The 21753-nt window shown below is 38.0% G+C and overlaps 1 protein-coding gene across 1 annotated transcript in view; it reads right to left on the minus strand.

The window, feature by feature from the left end:
• The window catches only part of LOC128684078 (protein-associating with the carboxyl-terminal domain of ezrin), a 63998-nt gene extending 43005 nt beyond the window's left edge, over positions 1 to 20993 (minus strand). The window contains exons 1-5 of the mRNA XM_070091175.1: positions 20828 to 20993; positions 13060 to 13176; positions 10207 to 10395; positions 10003 to 10094; positions 3833 to 4002 (exon numbers count right to left, since the gene is read on the minus strand). Coding sequence (XP_069947276.1) covers positions 3833 to 4002; positions 10003 to 10094; positions 10207 to 10395; positions 13060 to 13176; positions 20828 to 20884 — 625 coding nt within the window. The 5' untranslated portion in view covers positions 20885 to 20993. The remainder of the gene's footprint in view (positions 1 to 3832; positions 4003 to 10002; positions 10095 to 10206; positions 10396 to 13059; positions 13177 to 20827) is intronic.
• Positions 20994 to 21753: the final 760 nt, after the last annotated feature.

Below are 21753 nucleotides of genomic sequence, written 5' to 3' on the forward strand. Positions count from 1 at the left end.
ACATTTTTTCCTAAATATTATTAAACAAGCAAAGGGCTAGTAACCCCTTCTCCTGTATAAATTACAAAATTTAAAGAGAAACTTTCGTGTTTCTTTTTGGGCCACCCAGCCTCAGTGGGATATGGCCAGTTTGTTGAAAAAAAATTATTAAACATACTGCAAATATCCTCATGAGCAAGTATTTGAGATTGGGATGTTAGAATTGTGTATTTACTTCTTGTCTGACTGTGTAAAGGTTATCAAAATACAGAATTAAAGCCAAAAATAAAAGTATCCAAATATAAATTTCCAAAACATCTGTTCCAATTTCCAAGTTTGGAAAGTCACCATTCTGTGGAGTCACAACCCTTTCACAGTCACAGAGTCCAGAGTAAAGGAATATAGCAATAGAACTGGTTGTTGATAACCATGTTAATGTGAATAATGTGAAAACACTGGCCTACTAATGGTATAACATCACACTTACATCCATAGTGCACATGTAAACAAAATGATTGACAACCCAGTTAAAAAACATGAATAATCTGTAAAGACCAGAGAGACACTAAGGTGCTTGTGAAAGTCTATGCATTTCTAGCCTATTTGTTGCAAAGGAATCCATGTCCATTTTTTCTATGGTAAAACTTTTCAGTTGCATTTTGTGCAGATAAGTTCTTTTTTTTTTTTTTAAATACATTGGCCGTTTCCCACTGAGGCAGGTGACCCAAAAAGAAAGAAAACCCAAAAAGAAAGAAAAAAAACTTTCATCATCATTCAACACTTTCACCATCATTCACACATAATCACTGTCTTTGCAGAGGCACTCAGATATGATAGTTTAGGTATCATTCCAAACAGCCAATATCCCAAACCCCTCCTTTAAAGTGCAGGCATTGTACTTCCCACTTCCAGTAGGCTGGTAGACAGCAACCACCCAGGGAGGTACTACTGTCCTACCAAATGAGTTTGAGACAGAAACCTTTATTTGTTTTACATGATGGTAGGATTGCTGGTGTGTTTTTTCTGTCTCAAACACACAACAGGTATATCTTACTACTTTTACTTACACTTAGGTCACACTACACATGCATGTACACATTTATGTATAGACACTTACTTGAGTTTTCTTTGACTATCTTAACAGTTCTTGTTCTTATTATTTTTTGGAAAGGAAGTAGAATAAGAATTCTTCCTCCATAAGCCATGCATGTCGTAAAAGTCAACTAAAATGCCGGGAGCAATGGGCTAGTAACCCCCTTTTCCTGTACAGCTTGCTAAAGATAAGACAAAAACTGTTAAGTAATATACTGTTTCATATAAATGCACCACACTTATCCTGTTCATATACCCAATTTTGTGTACTGAATATTATCCCAATGTTTTGTATGCAGTATTACATGTTCTTTCTATATAATTTTTTCTTGTATATTATCCTCTACATAGGTAGTAGGTTGGTAAACAGCAAACACCCAGGGAGGTACTACAGTCCTGCTAAGTGAGTGTAAAACGAAAGCCTGTAATTGTTTCACATGATGGTAGGATTTCTGGTGTCCTTTTTTCTGTCTCATAAACATGCAAGATTTCAGGTACATCTTGCTACTTCTACTTACACTTAGGTCACACTACACATACATGTACAAGCATATATCTACACACCCTTCTGGGTTTTCTTCTATTTTCTTACTAGTTCTTGTTCTTGTTTATTTCCTCTTATCTCATGGGGAAGTGGAACAGAATTCTTCCTCCGTAAGCTATGCGTGTTGTAAGAGGCGACTAAAATGCCAGAAGCAAGGGGCTAGTAACCCCTTCTCCTGTATAAATTACTAAATTTAAAAAGAGAAACTTTCGTTTTTCTTTTTGGGCCACCCCACCTCGGTGGGATACAGCCGGTTTGCTGAAAAAAGAATTATCCTCTACATTACATATTTCTATTCTTTATATAGCTGCTTTATTTTAGTGCACTCTTACTACAATTGTTTACTTAACCCTTTGACTGTTTCAGGCCCCTCTCTGAAACTGTCATTCTATGTCGCTCAATTTTTGAAAAAAAAAAAAAATTATTTTTTCTTATGAAATGATAGAGAATCTTTTCCCGATGGTAATGACACCAAAAGTTCGAAATTTGGTCGAAAACTCGTGGAATTATGCTCCCGCGAAGTTAGCGGTCTCGGCGACATATGCGTATCGGCGATTTCGCCGACTTTGAGCCCAATTTTCAGCCAATTCCATTGTTCCAGTTGACCAAACTCATAGCTATTTCATTAGAACTCCATTTTATCTATCAGCTGAGTACAAGAAACCTCCCATTTACTAATTTGGACTACCCAATATGGTGGTCAGAAATTGGCAATTTGGCCAATTTCACGCAAAATAAAAAAGATGCCAATTTCAAAATAGGGTCCAGAATAAACAAGGTAGACATTCGTGGCACTAAAATAACATATGCTCTGTTCATTAGTCACATCTCTAGGCCCCTCTTATATTATTATTGCTTTCTATTTTGATTTTTTATTCATACAAAAAAATACAAAATTTACTGTTATGCAGACGACTGCATTATTGTAAAAATGGTATAAATAATATCAGTGCACTAGTGAAAGAATATTAGACTCCCCAGTTGACGTGTATTGGACGTGTGGTGTGATTTATGTACTCTTGAACATTGGTAAAAATCGAACATTTCCGCTACTTTGAGCTCAGTTTCAAGGTCGTTTTCATCGTAAAAGTAATGAAAATCATCTCTATTTCTGTAATATGTTTTCCATTTTATCACCTAAGACCATGAAAACGCGAATACAACGATAAATACTATACGAAAATACACCTCAAAGTCGGCGTTTTATTCCAAAAAAACGATCAGAGTTTTTTTTTTCTCATTACGCAATGTGTGCTGCAGGATTTTTTTTATGTGGTGCACACTGACCACACAGACCCATTCTCTCACATGTGGGCCTACCAACTTTCTCCCACTTGATTTGAAGCCGCTAGAATTATTGAGTATATATACGTCAGAAACATTGGCTCGTAAGACGTATTTATACGTCGAAAACAGTCAAAGGGTTAAAATTATTTTAATACACTAGTCATTTACCACTTAGGGAGGGTGAACTAAAAAAGGGATACCCATTCACCTTCATTCATTCAGTAGCTGTCTTACCAGAAGTGCACAGACATCAGAATTCAAATCATCCTCTGAATTTCAACATCCCCACTTCTCCTTCAAGTGCAGGCACTGTACTTCTCACAATCACTATCACCATATTTTTCCATAATTATTTTTATTACTATTGCAGATGCCTATGGAACACAAGGATAATTGTAGTTTTGAGATGAGCACAACAGAACTATATGATATTTATATGCCATATTTGAAGTGATTATGTTACAACTATTTTAAGACAGCATCAGCATAATAATATCTAAACCCTCAAACAAAATTATTTATGGGCCTTACAGTTTCAGCCAAGAATATCCAGCACCTCTGTATTTACGGAATGTGTATAGCAAGAAAGAGGTATCTCTTGTTTCATTTGTCACTACTCCAGTAAGTAGAGGCAAACCCCCTGATACACAAAACAAAAAAATAATCACCAAAATAACCAACAGGGAACTGTACTATCTCACTTCTATAGAAAACTTTGTTTATGAACATAAAGTATAAAAGTGAGGCAAGCTTAAAGTTTAGGCAAAGATATATTCTCAAGATACCACCCATAAACTGTGTAAAAACATTAAGACATACATGCTAACCTCATAAAGTCCCCCTTATCAGATATATACTGTGTAACAAGTATAAAACACATAAACAGTTAAATAACAAAATATTCATCAATTCCTCTACTTCAGCACTAACCTGACACAGTTTCTGGAGTTAGAATATCTTCAACAAGACGAGCAAAAGCATAGGAGTCTCTAGCATGCTGATATGCTGGAGAAATTCGAGATTTGTCATCTGGTGGGATAGATTTCTCATGACAGTAGCTATTTATGTGTTCAATATGATCACGTGTCAGCTCTCCAAAACTGAAAAATATAGAAAATTGCAAGATACTCAGCATAACAATATCACATAATGTTTATTTATGTTCTTTAGACTTTCTGAAGGAAAATCTGAAATATTTCCTAAAATTCTATCAAGCCACTTTTGGCCATCACATAAGTAAACCAGCCACCAATTATTCACACTAAGAAATAAAGAGTAGAAGAATAAAAATCACAATACTGTGACTGATACAATTTACAAATAACCCACAAATTGGACATGAAACTGAATAACATTTTGGTCCATCTTGGGCCATTATATCACTCATGACTTAATAATAGTCCAAGATGAATCAAGGCATCATTCAATTCTGTCCTCAATTTGTGGGTTGGTTTTGACGAGCATAAAGAAAGGCTAGGTTTATACCAGCCAACGTGCAAAAAATGGTTCTACTTGAGTTGGTGTAAAAATAAGCAGAAGTGAAATTGATATTCTCAGCGAGAAATTAGGCTACAATAACTAATGACCATGTCATAAATATTGTAAGCACTGCAACAAAGGAAATAGCAATGCAATGGCACATCTCAGACTTGATAAACAACATAGGCTGCAAAACTATGGAATACTATACAATACATCAGTTTGCTTTCACGCTGAGTATCCACCACTCTCTTTTATTGCTTATCTTTCATTCCATCTTCAAAATCTGTGCAAGGTAGAAGACAGTGCAAAGAAACTCTTCTCTGGCCTTGATCCAGCCTAGATGGACCTGTCATTCAGCAAACCCTTCAATACCCGAGGTGATGGTGACAGGTACTCCTTGCTTTATGATGGCTCAGTTTCCCAAACAGTATCAACTTTATGATGGTGCGATGGCAATGCACATTCAGCAGTCATCAAACTTTAAATTTTAATCTGTTCCTTGGCTAGCAATATGCAATATGGCTTTTGAACTGTTTTATTCACTAGGTGAAAGAATACTGTCATCAAAACAACATACCCTTCAAGATTTTCCTTATTTTAGATATTGCTCCAGGACATCCACAACATCTCGGTGACCCACATCTTGATGTAAAGGATTTATTAACATTTTAAAAAAGGTACAGTATTTAGTTAGTTACAGTGATTATTTGTTTATTTACCTACTCAGTGACAATATTGTGGTGTAAATATTATGGAGAGAATTCGGAGTGTGGAAATTAGGAAGAGGTGTGGAGTTACTAAAAGCATTAGTCAGAGGGCTCAAGAGGGGTTGTTGAGATGGTTTGGTCATTTAGAGAGAATGGATCAAAGTAGAATGACTTGGAGAGTGTATAAATCTGTAGGGGAAGGAAGAAGGGGTAGGGGTCATCCTCAAAAAGGTTGGAGGGAGGGGGTAAAGGAGGTTTTGTGGGTGAGGGGCTTGGACTTCCAGCAAGCGTGCGTGAGCATGTTAGATAGGAGTGAATGGAGACGAATGTTTTTTGGGACCTGACGAGATGTTGGAGTGTGAGCAGGGTAATATTTAGTGGAGGGATTTAGGGAAACCAGTTGGCCAGATTTGAGTCTTGGAAATGGAAATGGGAAGTATAATGCTTGCACTTTAAAGGAGGGGTTTGGGATATTGACAGTTTGGAGGGACTTCTAAACTGTCATATCTGAGCACCTCTGAAAAGACAGTGATTATGTGCGACTGAGGAGAAAGTATTGAATGTTGATGAAAGTATTTTCTTTTTGGGGATTTTCTTTCTTTTTGGGTCACCCTACCTCAGTAGGAGACGGCCGACATGTTGAAAAGAAAAAATTCATATTCGACTTATATTTTCAACTTAAGATGGGTTCCTCAGGCTGTAAACCCCATCGTAAGGTGAGGAGCATCTATGTATACCTGGAGTTTACCTGGAGAGAGTTCCGGAGGTCAACGCCCCCGTGGCCCAGTCTGTGACCAGGCCTCCTGGTGGATCAGAGCCTGATCATCCAGGCTGTTACTGCTGGCTGCACGCAAACCAACGTACGAGCCACAGCCCGGCTGGTCAGGAACCGACTTTAGGTGCTTGTCCAGTGCCAGCTTGAAGACTGCCAGGGGTCTGTTGGTAATCCCCCTTATGTATGCTGGGAGGCAGTTGAACAGTCTCGGGCCCCTGACACTTATTGTATGGTCTCTTAACGTGCTAGTGACACCCCTGCTTTTCATTGGGGGGATGTTGCATCGTCTGCCAAGTCTTTTGCTTTCATAGTGAGTGATTTTCGTGTGCAAGTTCGGTACTAGTCCCTCTAGGATTTTCCAGGTGCATATAATCATGTATCTCTCCCGCCTGCGTTCCAGGGAATACAGGTTTAGGTACCTCAAGCGCTCCCAGTAATTGAGGTGTTTTATCCCCTCAATGCTCCTAATGCTCTGATGAGTTGCCACCTGCACCAACTTTAAGGAGTGCCAGAAAACAGCTATTACACAGCAAGATGACAGACATCCATTAGCAGTTACAACACCAATCATTCATTTCACTAATTATGTGTTTTCAGAGCAGATTCTCACAACGTGTGGACATTCAAAACATCAAATGAACTTACTGAATGAAAGCTGACCCACATCCAGATCAAGCTTATAATTTGTTTCCTAAATGTATGTTATTAAGTAAGATACACACCTATACATTAACAATAGTAGATATTGGTAGAGCTTGGCTTTAAAATGAGCTAAAGCAGACCTCTGTAGAACCCTCCAATGTGTAAAAATATAAATATGTAATAGAAATACGCAGAGAAAAGTTAAGCAAAGATAACGAATGAGTTGTTTTGAGTGACCGAAATAATAGGTCACTGAAATAGTGTGATGCAGCATGATGCAGTGTATGTGACTACAATGAAATATCAATGGGAGAAAGTGCACCATTTTTATTTACAGTAAACAATTACATAACAGCAATGTTTAATGTTAAAAAAGACATGACTATCTTGCAAACAGAAAAATGCAATGCAATGCATAAGGAAGAAAGACTGTTGCTTTCTTATATAAGTTCTTACAAAATACAATAATATAAATTGGTCCGAGTACAAATGCATCTGCCTATCTAACTACATGTGATTTACTTGTAACTAGTTTCAAGGGATCTTCTACCCCCACAGCCCTATATGAAGTATGGCATCCTTGTTGCTCTAGATTTATTTTCTATGATTTTAATGGCTAAACCATCAGTGTACTGACCATCATTATTAAGACATGCAAATATTTTCAAGTTGAAATGAGCATATTAAAAATCTATTAAAGAACATGCTGGGTTAACTATTAAGTGAAGCTAAATTTGCTTGCACTGAGATTGTGTGAAGAAAATGAGAATTACCCTCACCAAGCACACACAACTTTATATGGGAAGAGATAAAATAAGATACAGTGGAACTTCGAGTTTCGGCCACCCCAAGTTTTGGCAGTTTTGAGTTTCAGTCACTTTTTTTTGGCTAAATTTTGTCTTGAGTTTCAAACAGTACCTAGAGTTTAGGCCGCCATACCAGACCTGTCTGCGCCCACGAAAAGCATCCCACACACGTGTTGTGAGTCAGTCTAGCTTTGTTTCTCCTCGAGTGAACATTACTCTGCGCTTTCATCCAAATATTTCACAATAATCCATTGTTTTTTGTGCTTGTTGATTGAGTGCGACTGCTACATAATTAACCATGGGCCCAAAGAAACTTCCTAGTGCCAATCCTTTGGTAAAGAAAGTGAGAAACACGACAGAATTGAAGAAAGAAATTGTAGCAAAGTACTAAAGTGGAGGAGGAAGAGAGAGGGGAGAATGTGCCTTCTTCAGTGATTCTACAATATATACAATACTAAAGCAGCAGGAGTCGATAAAGGATATAGCGCCAGCTACCAATAAAGTGGAGCATTAACAGTGTAGCAAGTTAAGCGATTAAGCAATAGAAAATGGACACGAAACTAACTCCTCTAATGTTATTGGAGGTATACAAGGCCACTGGAAACAATGCCACCGCCACCACCACTATACGGCTTATGCTGTCAGTGGCCCTGATAACGCAACACCACCACCACCACTCATGACATACATAATGACACATTTTATTCATTCTAGAGTATATATCACATTTCTATGTTATTAATATTGTTTATTATGTCATATTAGATCAATTGTGATAGATAAATAAGCCGTAGAGTTGATATTAGCATCATATTGAAGGAGTATCTTGTCTTTTCTCCAAATTCTCCTCCTCCCTGTCTTCCATAAGCCAACAAGAGTCTTCAGTAAAGGTATGTAATGTTTATATTTATTTCTCATTGCTTTCTGTATTTAAAACTATGTTTATTCTTTAAAAAATTAATTTTTTGTGAATATTTTTGGGTGTCTGGTATGGATTAATTGGATTTACATTATTTCTTATGGGAAATATTGCTCTGACTTTCGAACAATTTGAATTTCGGCCGAGCTTCTTGAACTGATTACGGCTGAAACTAAAGGTTCCATTGTACAGGGACAAGAAAATAAGAAAAAGAAAATGTGGACTGTCAAGTGGCATTGTAGTGTGAATATAGGAAGAGGAAAAACCATCAATGAGAATATTCCCTTTCAGTAAGTGAAGCAGTACAGAGGTACCTTAACTTATGAGTTTAATTTGTTCCGTGACCAAGCTCGTATATCAAATAAATTTTCCTCATTGAAATTAATTGAAATGCCATTAATCTGTTCCAGACTCCAAAAAATCAACCCAATTATTTTGTTACAGGTTTATAAATAGAAGAATGTACAGTATTTATAAATCAGAAATGATTTTTGCCTTTTTCACCAGGTCCCAGCAGTTTCAGAAATGCTGGAGTATATATGAAACTCCTTAAAGCACGGTGTAAGATGAGTGTCACTCCACTGCCGATGGAGTGACACTCCACTGCCAGTGGAGTGTCACTCGTGGAGTGACATTTGATGATCATGCACTGACTTGGCTTTATTTTTCACTGTTACAAATAAACAGGTCTGTCTGTTTCTGTCTAGCTCTGTCTATGTTTATCTGTCTCTGCTTGTCGGTCTTTCTGTCTGCCTGTGTTTCTGTCTTCCTGTCTCTCTACTTGTCTCTCTCTCTCTCAGAGAGAGAGAGAGAGCTGCTCGTGAACCAACAGGTATTACACACGATACAGAGTCGGACACGTCTGATTCCTGAACAAGTGAAAATGTGTATTACTTGCCAGTCATGCTTATTATGCCTTATATCTACAAGCATAGTATAGCACTTTGTCTGGATTTTTTGGGTTATCCTAGGTAATTTACACTATGTATAACTGTACGTATTTATGTGTACATGTGAGACAGAGACAGAGAGAGATAGACAGAAACAGAAATAGAGACACAGACACACAGATAGAGAAAGGCAGAGATAGATACAGACAGACAGAAGGAGATAGAGACAGCCAAAGCAAATCAGCCAGCCAACCAGCCAGCCGGCCACCCAACCTGCTGGCCTGCCGAACATGTATTACACATTCCAGAATTGTTTCTCTTTACTAAGGGAATATGTTATATAACATTCTGACAGGATGACACTACCAGTGATATCAAAATTGAAAGGATGTTACACATTGACTATTATCGAGGTTTCTGGTATTTCCTCTCTCCTGCGAGTGGCAGCATATCTGAAGCTCACTCATAACTTGGATTTTGGCTCGCAACTCAAAGCAAAAAATCAACCGAGCGACGGCTCATAACTCGGAAAACTCGAAAGTTGGGGCATTCGTAAGTCAAGGTACCACTATAATTACTTCCTGATACTGAAAATAATCAAGTTTGAAAAGAAGGAACCATAAACAAGTGGTAAAAAGTAAGAATATGAAAAAAGAAAAAAAAGAAAAAATGGACAATCTTTAGTTACCAGTGATGAGAATTTGAATGCATGAAATATGTTAAGTGGTAGTGACAAAGAAAATTACCATAAAGGGAAAATAAGTTCTGTGTTATTTCCTAAATGAAAATAATTCCATTAGCATTGGAGATCAGCCACTCATCAAAAATCTTACATATACACTCAACACCAAATCTAAAGCTTCCATCAAAACACTATACCTGCATGAGTACTCAAGGCCCCACAGCTTCCATGCTCCATCAGGGGTGACAAAAATGCTGGCAGTGCTTACATTGTTGTGACTTACGCCTGCCTGAAATGGAAAATATAATATAATCAGGTAAGAATGCCATTTACACTAAAAAGAACACAATATACAAACAGCAATAAAGCTCTAAGAACTGTAAACAGAACTCTAGTCTTACCCTGTCATGGAGAAAGGCTAAAGTATCAATAATAGACAAAAGCCCTGCTGATATGTGAAGTGGAGAGAAGTGCTCCAGATCATGGTGTAGCAGTGAGGTGGCTCTCTCCATCACCACAACCACCTCCCCATTGATCACACCCCCGTCCAAGTACTTCAACAGGCCTGGATGTCGATATACTCTGCTGGCCTGAAAATTTTTAAAATTAAAAGTACAGTATAAATACTTGAACCCGATGAAAAGCAGGGGTGCCAAAAGCACACTGAGAGACAACACAATAAGTGTCAGGGGCCCAAGACTGTTCAATTGCCTCCCAGCATACATAAGGGGAATTACCAATAGACCCCTGGTTGTCTTCAAGAAGGCACTGGACAGGCACCTAAAGTCAGTACCTGACCAACCGGGCTGTGGTTCGTACGTCAGCTTGCATGCGGCCAGCAGTGACAGCCTGGTTGATCAGACCCTGATCCACCATGAGGCCTGGTCTCAGACAGGGCCACGGGGGTGTTGACCCCCTAAACTCTCTCCAGGTAAACTCCTGGTAAACATCTTTAATTCTTTAAATGCAAAAAGTTTACATACAACTGCTTTTGAGCCTTTCTACATTCGCAACCCAGTATGACCCACAGTCCCATATAGCCATCACAATCTAACTAACGGGGCTAACACAGTTTGATTAATTCCCTCTTGAAAATTTACACCTTTGTTCTGGTAACATTTCTTATACCATATTTATTTGTACAATGCAGTAAAGTATTGAAGAGTTATGAACCTCACATTCTGACAGTTTTTCTCTAGTTTTATTACTGCATCCCTAATTTATATAATATTTATTATTCTGCACATCCCTTCCTCTCACTGCAGAAGTTCTATAAATAAAAGTACAGACAGGACCCTGACCTTTAATTTTCATATACAGTAGAACCTCCATATCCACTGCGATTTCAGTTATCTTAATTTTGCATAATAATAGCCCCAAAGCAGAAAAGTAGAGAAGCTGGCAGTTCTTCAAAGCCTAAGATGAAGCCATAAAGTGCTTCCCATCACTGAAAAAAGTGATAGGACATACATATAGGGTTTGCTACTATCCGCGGTTTCGGTACAGATGGCAGGTCCTTGGAACACATGCTCCATGGATACAGGGGTCCTATACTGTACAATATTCTATAAATTAAGTGATACATATATCAGTGGGATCCAATCCCAAGTGTGAGACTATCCCAGTAGCTTAGATGATTTAGCAATTTTGTGAGGGGTAAAAAAATCATCTATATTTTCTAGACTGCCTAGCTCACCTTAAATGGAGATGTGAACAAAGAAAGTAGTATTCTGCAAGTGAGAGCACAAGTCCCTAGAAAGGATCATCAGTGGAGTGCTTATGAAGGTTCCCACAATCCATCTTACAATTTTCTGGCCAAGGATTTATATACACTTCATTGTGCACTCTAAATGTCAGGTCATCTAACATTATTAGGTACCCCTGATAGGATACATCTAGGTGGCTGCCTGACTCTTTCTTTTTTCAAGGTTTTCACTTATAACTGGAGAACACTTCATCCAATTGGCTTCAAATTTTCAAAGCTAGTGTATTGTAACCAGGAAAAGGCTCATGTATCTATTGACATGTACAGGAGCCCTCTATTCAGTTTTATTTAGGCCATTCTTAAATTTTATTCTGATGCAGTAAATTTAGAAAGCCTTTTCTGCTGAGCTTCAAATTTTCACCACAGGTTTATCCTACTTATAAAAGGGCTGTGTAAATGTCAATTTGCCTGTGACCAGTTTCCAAAGTCTTCCTATTCTCACAGTCTGGCCTGACACCAGGCTTTCCTGTTGCCCACCTGGTCAACCAGGCTGTTGCTGTTAGCAGTCCACTTACTCTCAAATCCCTTACAGCCTACTTGATCTGGCACCTGGCAGAGATTATGATTCAGTTACCTTTCGAAAACTTCTACACTTGTTCTGGCAATATTTCTATTTTTGAGTGATTATGAATTCAAAATGGATGGCAAGTGCAATAAAGAAAAGGCCTGGGACATTATTGATAAATGAACAGAGAATTTGTTGTTTTAGTGCCAGGAATGTCTATATTATTCATTTTGCATTCTATTTTTACATTGGAATTCTTTAAATCTTACCTGGGGTTTACCTGGAGAGGGTTTTGGGGGTCAACGACCCCGCGGCCCGGTCTGAGACCAGGCCTCGTGGTGGATCAGAGTCTGATCAACCAGGCTGTTACTGCTGGCCACACACAAGCTGACGTACGAACCACAGCCCGGTTGGTCAGTGCACTTTATATAGTAGTTGTAATAGTTGAATGGGTGGTTTCATGTGCTCAGTTGACAAAACAGAAGGAATAGTAGCAAAACAGTTAAGAATCTAGTTGAAAGGGAGAATGGAATTAACTTAAATGGGATTCAAAATTGGAGAAATCACCGATGTGTAAATAGGGCACAGATCACTAACTTTGCACCTGCATAATGCCTTAAATTCTCCATCAAATATCATACTTTTGGTGTCATTACATTCAGAAAAAAGATTCTCTACCATTTCAGTGGACACAAGGAGTAATATTAATTTTGGGGGTCTGGACAATGAAAGGGCTAACAAACTAGACCACTTCCTTCTACAAGTGCCTGATGGCTATGTAGGCCTGTACACCACTAGCAGCAATAACCTAGATGACCAGGTAGTCAACAAGGAAGCCTGGACTCAGGCTTGGCAGTGAGGGGAAAAGAACCCTCGAAACCTGCTGCAGGCATTTGGTAGGTAACTGACTCAAAATAATAAACAAGGCTTGCCTGTGACCCATACAACACAAATAAAAAAAATTGTATTTTTTTTTTATCAAACCTGTAAAGCTCTCTCAATATAAGGTCTCTTGCGAGATGATGCAGGATGAGCAGCAGAGAATACTGTTACTGGGACACCATCCAAATCCCCAGGGGCCATCATCCAGTCTTCATACACCTGTGAATAATAATAATAATAATAATAATTCTCCATGAGGAAGCGGAACAGAATTCTTCCTCCGTAAGCCATGCGTGTTGTAAGAGGCGACTAAAATGCTAGTAACCCCTTCTCCCGTATAAATTACTAAATTTAAGAGAAACTTTCGTTTTTCTTTTTGAGCCACCCTGCTTTGGTGGGATACGGCCGGTGTGTTGAAAGAAAGAGAAAGAATAATAATAATAATAATAATAATAATAATAATAATAATAATAATAATAATAATAATAATAATAATAATAGGGAATGCTACAGATGAAGGGTAATATGAAATGTGATGTAATCATACTTCTTGAGGAGGCACCTTCTGCAATAGAGGAACTTTCATAATTATTAACATTTTATCATACAAGTCTTGTGGTTGTATGATAAAACCTTGGTAATGGACACTAACAAGTAGCTAGGAATCATCTGAGCAAAAACTAGAACATGTTCAGTTAAAACAAGTTTCAGGTCTGACACTGACCACTTCTAGATGAGATCAAGGTCCCAAGACTGAAAAGTTTTCTAAATATGTAAATATATCCAGGTGTTTATTCGCTCATCTCTCTCAACCTGTTATTGCTATAGCCACTATTTAGCATATATATTTAACAATCTCTAGAAACTAATTAAGTATGATGAACATTATCCAGACAAATCTCCAAACACTTTAGACAGTAGTATAAGCCAGAATTAGTGACTTTCTTTAGCTATCCTGGGTTACTAGTCCTCTGGAACAATTATGAAAATAAACTGTAAATGGTCATAGCTTACTTTTTTCAGGTGGACAGAAATATGCTTATCTTTAATATTATAAATAATATCCATGTTATCCATTCCATGGGAAAAACAGTTATTTGTTGTGGACATTGTTTATTTAGGTAATAATAGAAATTTATATTTTGGACAAATGGGAAAATAGCTTTATTTTGATAAGTAAATTTAATAACATAACCCAACACAACCCATCCAAACCTAACATAACCTAACCAAATCTAGACCAGGTGAAAAACTGTCAGTTAGCCTTAGGTTGGGTAACATTAGGTTAAGTTATATAAACAAAAAGGTATTTTTCCATAGCCACTGCATGTACATACATTAATTGTACAATGTGCTGAATACTGGAGAATTTACATAATAAAAGCACAACGAGGAATAAAATAAGATTTATAGAGAACTGCTAAACCTGTAGGCAATTATGGTGTGTTTGGGTGATGAGAGACAGTCCAACTGGAGACTCAGTCCAATTCCCTGGATCAAGAACTCTTCACTGGCTTCAAGGCATTTCTACTGAAGGGTCTTTTTAAAGTATACAGTGGAACCTCGTTTTTCAGCCGTAATCCATTCCGGAAAGTCGGCCTAAGTTTGGAGCAATAATTCCCATAAGAATTAATGTAAATACATTAATCTGTTCCAGACACCCAAAATATTAACAAAAAATACATTTTTTAAAGATTAATTACAGTTTTACACACACAATACAATGAGAACTAAATAAAATAAATAAATGAACATTTAAATCACTATTACATACCTTTATTGAAGACTCTTGTTGGCTTATGGAAGACAGGGAAAGGACAGAGGGAAGACTGATTATTTTTTGGAAGGGAAATCCCCCTCCATAAAGACTTCAGGTATGAAAGCCCTCTCTGGGGCTTTGGTAAGCCTGTCTTTCATAGGCTTGTGTCTTAGCAGTGCCTTTTCCTCCTGTGTGATGTAGGTCCTCTTTGGCAATTTTTCCAAGAAAATCGTGTTTGTTTCAACGTTTTTCTTACTGCACTAGTGATCTAGTGTAGTTAGCCTCTCCAAAACTCTGTTTTCTCTTATATCTCAGAAGGGGAAGCGTGGGAAGCTATGGTTTGAGGGATAATTACTTTACTGCGGGAGTGACAGCAACCGCTCGCCATATAATGACATATTTTATTCATTCTAGAGTACATACCATGTTTCTATGTTGTTTATACTGTATTATTTATTATGTCATATTAGATCAACTGTGATAGATAAATAAGCCGTAGAGTTGATACACCTATTAATATCTGTGACTCCCCCTAATTTACACATCACTGTAAACATAAAATTCTGAATACAGCTATTGCATCATAATTCTTAAGCTAGTCATAAGTTTGCCTAAGACACTCCAATATAGAAACTGTATCATACCAAATCGAGACCATTTCCATTAATAGATAAATTAATTGGTAAACTCCAGGAAAACTCCAGGTAATACCAGTATGATTCATATCCTGTGTCAATATAGAGTAAGAACTAGTATTAGTCTGCCTGAAATGTCTAGGTATACCTAGACATATTAGTGGCCTTCTTTGTAATAAGTATTTTATAATATGTAATAATATCTTATACGTAATATGCAAACTCCACATTGTAATATTAACAGAGAAATAAAGAATTTTAATTTAATTTTAATTTTAATATTAGCGTTATATTGAATAATATTCTGTCAAGATCCGCATGCAACTGCCTTGCCTTTTCACAAATGATCGTCTCTGAAACACTATCTCCCGCTAACTGTTTTTCCCTGATCCACAACAACAACTTCTCTATGTCTTCATTTGTTTGTGATCTCTTTTTCATTAACATGTTTACCCCTTTCACCACATCAGCTTCCTTGATTTGTTCATTCTTTGCCAGGATAGAAGTGATTGTTGATTTGATTTGGCAAGTTCCAGCAACCGCACACCACTCTCCTATTTTTCTATTACTTCCTTCTTAAATTGCATCATGTTTCTCACTTTCTTTACCAAAGGAACTTTACTAGGATCTTTCCTGGGGCCCATGGCGACTTATTTCACAGTCGCACTTAATAAAAAAAACACCAAAAACAATAGATTTTACGGAAATGTTTGGATGAATGTGAAGAGTATATGCTCACTCACCAACAGACAAAGGGAGACCAACTCACCTATGCATGGCGTCCCAGCGGGAGGCGGGCTGACACGTCTAATACAGCCAATATATGAGGCAACAGCCAAAATACAGAGCAAAATTTCCGCCAAAAAACCGGCCTAAACACGAATCGGCCGATAAATGCAGCAGCCGAAAAACAAGGTTCCACTGTATCTTAACCCAGTATTATTATTATATATTCAGGGGGGAAGCACTAAATCCATAGGGGTTACACAACACTTAGGGACGTGGGAGACAACAAGGTTCAATCTAAGGAAGGGGAGGACAGGTCCATTCCTTGCATCAAGAGCCCCACACCTGAATCAAGAAACCTCTCTTTAGGGTCCAATAAAGTCAACATCCCTTTCTATATCGAGTCTTCCCACAGCAGCGAGTGAGTGTGCAATTATATTTATGGGAAGTGATAAATCAGTTGGGATCATACAGTGCCTGAGGAATGGGAAATGATGTAAGGCAGCAAATTTTTGTTTTGGTATTGGATACATAAACAAAACTTTTATAATGACTGTGGAAAATACTGTATATATTTTCCAGAAATACAGTAGTTATATGTAAATAGATGGCCATACTGTATTTAATAATATTTATGTCATAAAAAATGGGAAATTTTCTGTACCTGCGCAAAAGGACACTCGCCATTGCTGTTTGAACTGGTCAACTGTTAGTGAATATTGGGAAGAATTTTTCGTGCTCTAGAAGTTAAAATTAGGCTGACACCTCTCAAATAGGAGACAAAATTGTTGGATGTGCATTCCTGCATAATTTGAGTATCAGGCGACAGGACAGGACAACTCCAGGAACCTCAGATAAGCTGTCTAATTTATGTTTAAATTCTGGCCAGTAAATTTTTCATAAATGTAGGCAAAAGGGGGAGTCCTGTGCATGACACATTAATCTCCAGTCAAATTGGTGAGTGTTATGATTAAGATATATTCTCCTTCTGTTATATAAATATGTATAGATATATATAATCATTTTTTACTTTTAATATACAGTCCACAAATTTATATATTTACCAGCATTCCTGGTGATTTATATTTCATTTATAATTAATAGGTCTAGAGCAACTTGTGGATATGACAGTGGTAGGTATCGAAGGGGGACATTTTTTGTGACCTAGGTGTCCCAAATTCCTACTTGTCTAACTGATAAATAATAATTATCTTTATCCATTTACTGTTATGTACATAATGATACATTCAGATAACTGTAATTTTCCACAATGACCTAAACCCTTTCAGGGTCCAAGGCCCAAATCTGGAGTCACGCACCAGTGTCCAAGAATTTTCAAAAAAAAAAATTTGTTATTTTTTCTTATGAAATCGTAGAGAATCTTTTTGTGAAGGTAATAAAACAAAAAGTACGAAATTTGGTGGAAAATTGACGAAATTATGCTCTCGCGAATTTTGATGTGTCAGCGATATTTACGAATCGGCGATTTTGCCGACTTTGACTCCCATTTTAGGCCAATTACATTATTCCAGTCAACCAAATTCTTAGCTATTTCACTAGTATTACTTCTATTCTATCGATTGAGCACAAGAAATCGCCAAGTCAATTGTTTCAACTACAAAATAAAGTGATCGGAAATTGTTAATTTGGCCAATTTAACACAAAGTTCAAAATATTCCAATTTCAAAATAGGGTCCAGAATGAACAATGTAAGCATTCCTGGCACTAAACTAACATTTCCTCTGTTCATTAGTTATGTTTTGAGGCTTTACAAATAAATTCCATTTTGATTTTTTATTCACACAATGAATTTTTATTCACACCAAAAAATAGAAGATTTACTGTTATGCAATACTGTAATAATTGTATAAATATCATCACCATATTTGTGAATGTATATTAGACCCACCAGCTGATGTGTATTAGACGTGTGAGGTCGTTTGTTTACTCTTGAATATCGGCAAAAATTTAACATTTCTGCTACTTTGAGCTCAGTTTCAAGCCATTTCCAGTGCTAAAACCAATCAAAATCATCTCTATTTCTGTAATATGTCTTCCATTCTATCAAATGAGACCAAGAAATCGCAAATACAACTATAAAAAACATACGAAAAAACACTGCAAAGTTGCTGTTTTAATCGAAAAATCATGATTTCATTTTTTTTCTCTCATTATACACAGTGTGCTGCAGGATCTGTTTTATGTGGTGCACACATACCACATAGATGTATTCTCTCATATCTAGGCCCAAATGTACCACTCACAGTTTATCAGAGTGAGCTGAGCTCATGGCGTAGATCTACGGTTTGGACCCTGAACGTAAAGCCGTAGATCTACGGGACGGACCCTGAAAGGGTTAAAATCTTGTTTGGATTTTTAACTCTGGAGGGTTAGCCACCCCAGATAACCCAAGAAATTCAGTGCATCATCGAGGACTGTATGTCTTGCTTCCATTGAAGTCCTTAAATCTTGCCCTCCAGGATGCCACTCACACCAGTCAACTAACACCCAGGTACCTACTTGCTTGCTAGGTGGACAGGACAAGTGTAAGGCAACACTCTCAATGTTTCCACCCTTGCTGGGGATCAAAACCATGGGCACTCAAGTGTGAGGTGAAATTGTTGCCTACCATGCCATGGCACATACACGTTGTGGGCACAATCTTGATTTCATTTTTGTAAGTTTATTTGGGTAAAGGTACACATAAGTACAATTATCATACATATTTATTTATTTATTTATTTATTTATTATTATTTGGACATAATACATAGTTGTACAAAAGAAATACAGTGGATGAGTGTACGTGCCAAAAGCCCCTTGTATGCAGAGCATTGTGGGCAGGCTTAAAATTAACTTAAGATTAACTAAGCAATGCTGTATTCAGTGGTAAAAATACAGTAAACAAATTACAACATGAAGTACAAATGAGTGTAAATTATCTAGATGTAAGATGGCCCAAGGCCTGAGGCCTGGTAGGCAAAGCTCTTGCTTTACATGCTGAGGGTCAGTGGTTCGATTCCAACAAGGGTGGAAATATTAGGTGTGTTTCCTTATGCCTGTTGTTCATGTTCACCCATCAGTAAAATGGGTACCTGGGTGTTAGTGGACTGGTGTGGGTCGCATCCTGTGACAATACTGACCTAATTTGCCCAAAATTCTCTACATAACAAGGGGCTTTCTATACAGTAGTATGTCAGTGATGTCAGCTAGGACTGTATACCTTGTACATGTACTTGTAGAAATAAAGATATTATTATTATAGAATAACACAGAAAAGTCAAGTGACTTATTTTCATTGCAAAAAGCTATAAACCTGTAATTCATATACAGTGGACCCCCGGTTAACGATTTTAATCCGTGCAAGAGGGGTAATTGTTATGCGAAATAATCGTTATGTGAATGAATTTTCCCCATAAGAAATAATGGAAATAAAATTAATCCGTGCAAGACACCCAAAAGTATGAAAAAAAAAATTTTTTACCACATGAAATATTAATTTTAATACACACAAACTGAAAAAGGCATGCACACTTACATGACACTTACTTTTATTGAAGATCTGGTGATGATTGATGGGATGGGAGGAGGGGAGAGCATTATCTTCTTACTGTTTAGAAGGGGAATCCCCTTCCATTACGACTTGAGGTAGCAAGTCCTTTTCCGGGGTTACTTCCCTTCTTCTTTTAATGCCACTAGGACCAGCTTGAGAGTCACTGGACCTCTGTCGCACAACAAATCTGTCCATAGAGCTCTGTACCTCCCGTTCCTTTACGATTTGTCTAAAATGGGCCACAACATTGTCATTGAAATAGTCACCAGCACGGCTTGCAACAGCTGTGTCAGGGTGATTTTCATCCATAAAGGTTTGCAGTTCAACCCACTGTGCACACATTTCCTTAATCTTTGAAGTAGGCACAATGGATTCCACAACTGGCATAGGCTTCTCAGGGTTAGCCCCAAACCCTTCAAAATCTTTCTTAATTTCCATACTAATTCTCACCCTTTTTACCACAGGGTTGGCACTAGAAGCTTTCTTGGGGCCCATGGTCACTTATTTTCCAGAAACAGCACCGAAAACACTGTAATAATACGAAATATTCCGAGTGTATGCTTGGACGTTACCGCAGAGGCTGGCTGGTAAACAATGGGACGGGCGGCACATGTGAGGCTGGCTGAGGGCACATTGGACGCGTCTCGGACGAAAATCGGTGAGCGGGTTTTTAATCGGTATGCGCGGCAAAAATTTTGCGATAAAAGTAAGCGGTATGCGGAAAAATCGCTATGTGATGCCATCGTTATGCGGGGGTCCACTGTACTATATAGCACCATCTTTGGACTGGTAAGTTCATTCAGGTACAGGTACACATAAACAGATTTACATAAATTATCATAGTGTCAATTACCTAGTATAATCCATAAAAAAAGTCAAAGTAGTTTATTTTTCACAAAAGTCTGATCCAAGGAAGGGGAGGTTAAGTAAGTATATTTATGCACTGGTACACACATGTACAATTATCATACATTGCGTAAATTACCTATAACCCAAAAAATCAGTGGCATATTTCCATTCCTTGGATCAAGAGCCCCTCACCAGCATCAAGGCACACCTCCCTTGAGAGGTATAGGCATACAAAATAATACATTATCTAAAAGTTAATTAAATTCGAGGATAACCCAACAGTCCAAGTTACTTCTCACTTGGAGTGGATGGGAGAGTAATTACAGGTGTTGACAAGTTAGTAACGTACCTTGCCTTTATCCCTGTCCACCTGCAGCACAGCCAGAGTACTGTCACTATTACCCATGGCTCCTTCCCTGCCTGGCACTCGTCGCGATTTAAAAAAAAAAAAAAAGTTGGTGAAGGATGAGCAGCCGCCCTGATGTTTATGTCAACATAGACACCTCCCAGCTGGTGCCAGCGACCCGCTAATGTTAGCGATATTCTTACTTTAATGAATTTAGAGACAACTCACTCAGAAATGTTCAAGAAATGGCAAAGAATTTTATCCACAGTGGTATATTACAGACCATTCTGGAGAAATACCCTGACTTTGCTAGCTGTAAATAAAGCATTACCACGTGTGTGTGTGTACTCACCTATTTGTACTCACCTAATTGTGGTTGCAGGGGTCGATTCATAGCTCCTGGCCCCGCTTCTTCACTGATTGCTACTAGGTTCTCTCTCTCCCTGCTCCATGAGCTTTATCAAACCTCGTCTTAAAACTATGTATAGTTCCTGCCTCCACTACGTCACTTTCTTGGCTATTCCACTGCCTAACAGCTCTATGACTGAAGAAATACTTCCTAACATCCCTTTGACTCATCTGAGTCTTCAACTTCCAACTGTGACCTCTTGTTTCTGTGTCCCCTCCCTGAAACATCCTGTCTTTGTCCACCTTGTCTATTCCACGCAGTATTTTATATGTCGTTATCATGTCTCCCCTAACCCTCCTGTCCTCCAGTCTCGTCAGGCCGATTTCCCTTAACCTTTCTTCATAGGACATTCCCCTTAGCTCTGGAACTAACCTTGTCGCAAACCTTTGCAATTTCTCTAATTTCTTGACGTCCTTGATCAAGTGCGGGTTCCAGACAGGTGCTGCATACTCCAGTATGGGCCTGACGTACACGGTGTACAGAGTCTTCAACGATTCCTTGCTAAGGTATCGGAACACTG

The sequence above is a fragment of the Cherax quadricarinatus genome, chromosome 3 (genome assembly GCF_038502225.1).
Source record: "Cherax quadricarinatus isolate ZL_2023a chromosome 3, ASM3850222v1, whole genome shotgun sequence".
Classification (NCBI taxonomy): domain Eukaryota; kingdom Metazoa; phylum Arthropoda; class Malacostraca; order Decapoda; family Parastacidae; genus Cherax; species Cherax quadricarinatus.